The sequence below is a fragment of the Zonotrichia leucophrys genome, chromosome 3, assembly GCF_028769735.1.
Source record: "Zonotrichia leucophrys gambelii isolate GWCS_2022_RI chromosome 3, RI_Zleu_2.0, whole genome shotgun sequence".
Classification (NCBI taxonomy): domain Eukaryota; kingdom Metazoa; phylum Chordata; class Aves; order Passeriformes; family Passerellidae; genus Zonotrichia; species Zonotrichia leucophrys.
In genome coordinates, this window is record NC_088172.1 from 68,620,688 (window position 1) to 68,626,687 (window position 6,000).

The 6,000-nt window shown below is 48.8% G+C and overlaps 1 protein-coding gene across 8 annotated transcripts in view; it reads right to left on the reverse strand.

Moving 5' to 3' along the window:
• QKI (QKI, KH domain containing RNA binding) overlaps positions 1-5,550 on the reverse strand; it is a 154,086-nt gene extending 148,536 nt beyond the window's left edge. For 3 of the 8 annotated variants that reach the window (XM_064708664.1, XM_064708661.1, XM_064708667.1), the window contains exon 1: positions 4,780-5,548. In XM_064708664.1, coding sequence (XP_064564734.1) covers positions 4,780-4,921 — 142 coding nt within the window. In that variant the 5' untranslated portion in view covers positions 4,922-5,548. Of the gene's footprint in view, positions 1-4,779 lie in introns of all 8 variants that reach the window. The other 5 variants (XR_010439586.1, XM_064708665.1, XM_064708663.1 and 2 more) reach the window with 3 other exon arrangements.
• Between the last annotated feature and the right edge of the window lie 450 nt (positions 5,551-6,000).

Here is a 6,000-nt window from a genome sequence, read left to right on the forward strand (position 1 = left end):
AAAAACCAGTCTGAGACTATCTGGGCAAACATCTTTTGTAAGGCCTTTATCCCAAAGAATATTTATCCCTGAATATTGCACTAAGAAGCACATTTTCAATGAATTAATGGGGGTCCATTGCAAGATCTGATACAACTGAAAAAACCGACGCGCTTATGTGGCCAGTGCCCCTCCGTCAAATCTGACAAGTCAGCAAAACCCTAGCTAAGCACAGGCTACATTTACATAATCACAAACAATAAGGTCATGTACAAAAGTAACTAGATAACTTTCCAGGGAGAACTCATTTACAACACCAGAACACAGTTCTTCAGCTCTGCTTCACACAGACGTGGTGCTTAACACAACCAGACCGACACAAAAACTGCACTTCGGGCACTAAGCTCCCCGAGTTCACATGCACTTTTTTTCTCAGTGAGGAAACTAAACAGAGAGAGCAACATTCACCCAAAATTTACCCTCATATTGCCTACTTGGATGTTTTACACTAGCTTTGTTAAACTTGGTAGACAGAAAGAGGCAGCCTATTTGATACAAAATTAGATTTATCTCAAATAGCCAGATGCATGGTTAAATTTACATTTAAAGGTAGACAGGCTTGTAAGTCACCTTCAACATAGCTTTGAAGGAAAGACATAAGTTTTTCAGGGATAGGTTACTGAGGAAAAATGAATTCTTGATAAGGTTCTCTTCAATCTCTTTTTGACAACAGTTCAGACCACAGGTCTCATCTGTGTACATTTCGATCAGGTGCAAGAGTCTGTGCACTTACAGGTTCAAGAAAACAAAATGTAAATTTACAAACTAGACTCCTCAGATTTCAGTTAATAGTTCAGGCACATTTATTCATAGTCTGATGAAAGAATACAACTGAAGTACCTCATTAATTTCAATCTGTCAACATGCTACTGAGGAGTTTGAAATGTCCAATTCAGTTTTTAAAAACAGTGCAAGAAAACAGCTACAGCTCTCTTCACTGTCCACAAAGGGGAGCATTAAAATATATAAGTTGTCAGGAAAAAAAAAATCCAGGTTAACATCATAAAAGTTAGTATCTCAAAAGCTTAAGAAAAAAAAAAAAAAAAAAAAATCAAAAAAAATCAGGTCACATTTGATGGTGCAAACAATTACAGGAAATACAGCCTATTCCACATTCAGGAAAAGCCCTCTCTTCCCACAGGTTTGCACCAGTCTGATAAAAACAATTCAGCTTCCTAGTTATTATGATGTGCTCTTTAAACATCCTTGTTAATCCACAGAAGACTTATTTACACATAACAAGTTAAAAGCACACATATGGAAAAATAACTATAACCTAAACAGAACTGTAACTTTCACATTTTAAGAAACCAGTTCTTAAAAAAAGGTTTCCTCAATACACTTCTTACATTTAAGCTAATCTTCAAAAACAAAATGCTGCAAGACAGAGATCGTCTATCAAATTAAGCACTAAGATTTTCTGAGATCAAAAAGTAGGGTAGAGTTCAGAAAGGAAAACATGCTTTGGATAATACACACAGCATAGAAATGGACTCCAAAAAAGCAGATGTACATTCTGTAACTGAACCAGATTAGATGTACTGCTCACCTAAACCCACAGGTCTCTTTCTATCTATTGCTGCCTACAACTACAAGAAGTAACCACAGCAGAAGCCCATTTGAGTTCTGTTTTTAAATACTGGCATGTAACAAAAAATAAGTAATAATAAAAAAAAACTAACCTAGCATTCCAGTAGGGAAGGCAATCCCACCTTTTATTTGTTTGAATTCTTAGGGTTGTGACTTCATTTCTTCATTTTGATCAGCACACAAAATAAAAGACAATGGCTGATCATAATATTATTCTTTTCAAGAATAAACAAAACCTTCAGGAAAATGGTTGTATTATAACAAAAAAAAAAAATAAAAGAAAACGAAAACCTACCTAGAGCACACAACAACAAACTAGAGGAAGCAAATCAAATGACAGGGTGGAGGGGGCAAAGAGGGAATGTGAACCCTGTAGCTTTATTTTTAGATTCTATATACCTATATATACACACACTTGCCCCAAATACTTGGTATTCTCAAGGGTGCCAGGAAACAACTGATGAAACCTTGAAATAATACACTTTTCAGTAAGCACATTAAATCCTGCAGACTTTCCCAGCAAACCTGTAGTTTGCTATTACTGAACCCTTCTGCTGGAGGATGTCAGCGGAGCACACAGTTCAGGATATTTAACACAGCCCCCAACTGGTAAGCAGGATAGGTGTTTTACAGGGAAACAGTTGTTCCAACTCCTCAGCTGTTCACTGCTACTGCCTATTCCACCGATGTAATACCGCCTGTAAGCACACAATACGTGGAGGTCCATGCAAACACAGATACCTGCACAAATCCACCATTATTTTGTCATTCTTTGGCGTCTTCTACCAGACTTGATCATTTTACTGCCCGAGTCAATAGCGGTGCTCGCGGACTCACGCCTCAGAAAAAAAAATAACTGGCGCCCCTTAGTGTTCAAATTCTGAAGTCTTGAAGCAATTTACTAGATTTGCATGAAACTTTTTTTTCAACATTCCAAAAAGTTTTCTGCCTCCACAATACTTCCACCCATTTGCCAACGTAAACAGGAAAAGCAGAAAAGCTTAAAGGGATAGCAGGCTTCTTCCAGAGACCATTTAGGAACACAGATTATATTTTATTTGCTTTTCTTTTGAAGACGAGAGCGAAGAATAGTTCCAACACAGTCCTTAAACTTTTGTCAGCAAGAGTCACGAGAGCCCTCGTTTTGGAACTCCAATACTTTGCAAACAGACTTCCAGTGTTTTCAGTATTTCAAAATATATAAAAAGACATAAGTATTTTGGGAATTTCTTTTTCACTGTCCTTTTTGCGTCGGGAAATGTTTTTCTTCCTTTTGTTCTCTGAAAAAAAAAAAACAGCTTCAGGCCTCCTCTGGCCAAATACATACAGTTGAAGAGATTGAAGAATTTAAAAATCCGTGACCAAACCTCTGGAAGGTTCATTTGTCCTATAAAGAAGGAGTCTTCCCCGTCAAATTTCTTCTTGATGTTTATTGTAAATCTAACTATTCCAAAGAGTCTGCTCACTGTGGTGACCAAGAACGTAAGTTCTAAAATAGTTTTGCTCTTCACGTCCATACTTGCTCCCATATAAATTCAAACTCCTCCAAGTATCTTGCAAATAAAAATAGACTCTCCCATTATAATGCTTCCCACAATCCGTATTCTTCACCGTTTGTTTGGGTTTCTTTAAATTCCTCTATCACTTATTTCAGAAGGTAGCATTTTCTCGACATGCTATTTTTACGTCGTACTACAGTCGCTATCTCATTTTTACAGTCTTGGCAGAGGGCGGGGAGCTGTTCTACCAAATATAACCAGTTCTTTCATCTTCCGAGGTCAACAACTTCCCAAACTTCTTTTAGCGAAGAGGAATACATCCGCAAACAAGAACCCTAACTCAAAATCTCGAAAATCAGTACTTCGTACTAACAAACCCAACAAGTTCAAACTGTATAAATTATTTATGGTCATATCATATTCTACAAAGCTATCAAATACGATTAAACAAACAGGTCTAAGTCTCCAGAAAGCCTAGGTTTAAAGACATAAAAAAAGAAATGCCTTCGACAAGAAAAACAAACCTGTGAACCCGAATACAAGGCGAATTTAACATACTAAGAACAAGTGTTTCACCTAATTTTTGATACACAGTGGGTCTGTTACTGCAGTGGGAAAAAGTATGGGACACAGGAAGTTCCCAGCTCGTACTTTTCTTGGTAATTTCTAAACCGTGATTGTTTATTTGTGAAATCTTAACCCTAAACAAAGTTACTAGGGAAAAAACTGGGGGCATAGGGGGGGCCTCGCCCCGTGCCAGGAGAGGGTGCGAGGCTGGGGTGGACGTTTGGCAGGAGCAGACCAGGCAATTTCGTAACCCTTTTTGTTTCTCCCCCTTCACTAAAAGTCACACGTAGGAGTCTTTCAAGTTCAGTTTCTTTAAAAGGTAAGGATAGCTGAGACAAGAATTTGCTCCCTTCCCTTGCGATATAGGAAAATCATAATTAGTTTGCGGCCAGTTCGGGGTGGGGTAGATCTGGAGCAGAAGAAAGAGCTCAGCCCCCCTCCGCCTTAGTCATTCAAGTCCAAGCAGCTTCCAGAAGAGCCAAATCTCGAAACCAAACACCCGCCGCCCCCCCGGCGGGGGCCCTGGGGCCGGGCGGCGGAGCGCTCCGAGGGCGCCGGCAGGACCCCAGTGTCCCCCGCCGCCGCGGGAGGGAGCGATGGAGGGAGGGGAGCGCCAGCCGCCAGCCAGCCTTTCCCCTCCTCCCTGCCTTCCCCCAGAGCGCATTCCTGAGCTCCTCTCCTCGCTCCCTCCCCTCCGTGCTGTAGTTACCCTTCCCCCGGTTTAAGGAGATAGTGCGGAAAAGGGTAAAAAGAAAAAGAAGGAAAAATAAAGGGGAAAACCCCCCGGGGGGATCGGGGACCCGCGCGGCCGGGGCTGCCTCTCCCCTCCCACTCGCTCCCCGAGTTCCCCGGCACCGCGCGGCGGCGGCGGCCAGGGCGGGGAGAGCCCGCACTTCCCCTTTGTTTTCGGCTCCCCAGCCGGGGCCGGGAGCGTGCGGGGAGCAGCGGGGAGAGCGGAACAGGCCCCGGGCCGCCCCCGCCACCCGGCCGGGCCGGGGCGGGGGACCGAGCGGGATCCCCGGGCCCGGGGAGGCAGGGCAGGGCGGCGGGGCGGGGGAGGGGGCGGCCGGGCGAGCGCTTTTACCTTCGTCCAGCAGCCTCTCGAGGTGGTTGAAGATCCCGCAGAAGTTGGGGAGGCTGCTCATCAGCTTCTTGTCGTTCATCAGCTGCATCAGGTAATCGGGGCTCGGCTTCGGCTTCTCCTTGGTTTCCATTTCCCCAACCATATTCCAAGCCCGCGCAGAGACGGCGAGCGCCCGCAGCAGCTCTGCCGAGCAACGCGACCGCGGCACGGGGCGCCCGGCTGGATCCGGGCGGGCAGGGAGGCGGTGGGGGAGGGGAGGGGGCGGGGAGGGGAGCTTCCCCGAGGAAGGAGGAGAAGGAGGAGGATTCAAATCCGGAGACAAACGCAGACCCGCCGCTGAGTCCCAGGGACCAAGGAAAAAAAAAAAAAAAAGAAAAAAAAAAAAGAGGAAACTCAGTAGAAACCCCCGTGCGGGCTGCGCCCTCCTCTCCGGGCACAAGGACCCGCCGCCGCCTCTCGGTGCCGCCGCCGCCGCTTCCCTGCTCCGTGCGCCCTCGGCCGGCGCAGTCCTCGGTGTGTCCCCCCCTCCTTCTCGTCCTCCTCCTCCCGCGCACACACACGCTGAGCCCGGTTCTCCTCTCGGCGCTGCCCCCTGTCTCCGCGGCGGGGGAGGGAGGGAGGGGACGCGCGGGGCGCTGCTGGCGCGGCTGCCGCTTCCGAGGAGCCGCCGCCGGTGTCTCCCCGCTGTTGCCGCCGCTGCCGCTGTTGTTGCCGCCGCGCTGCGCCTGGCGTGTGTCCTCCTCCTCCTCCTCCTCTCCGCCTCCCGCCCGCCCGCCCTCCCGCCGCCGCTGCTGCTGCCGCCGCCGCCGCCGCCTGTGGCTGCTGAGTCTCAGCCCCGCCGCCGCCTCCTCACTTCTCCTCAGTTCGCTCCGGAGTTCGCTTCAGTTCAGGCTGCGCTGGCAGCAGCGGCGGCGGCGGCAGGAGGGGAGGGGGCAGGGCCCGCGGGGGTGGGACACGCCGGGGGCGGGACCAGGGGCGGGGCGGCCGCTGCCCGGCGGCGGCGGCGGCAGCGCCGCTTGGCGGAGCCACAGCTGTCCCTCCCTCCCGCCTTCCCTCCCTTCCGCTCCGGAGCCCCGGGGCGGCGGCGGGGGGATAGCCGGCTTCCCGTGCTGCTCCCGCCCGGCCCGCCGCGCGGAAACACGCGCGCGCGCACGGAACTCTCCCAAACAAAGTCGCGTCGCGGCACCTCCGGGGCGGGGACGCGTCACGTGCGCTCTCCCC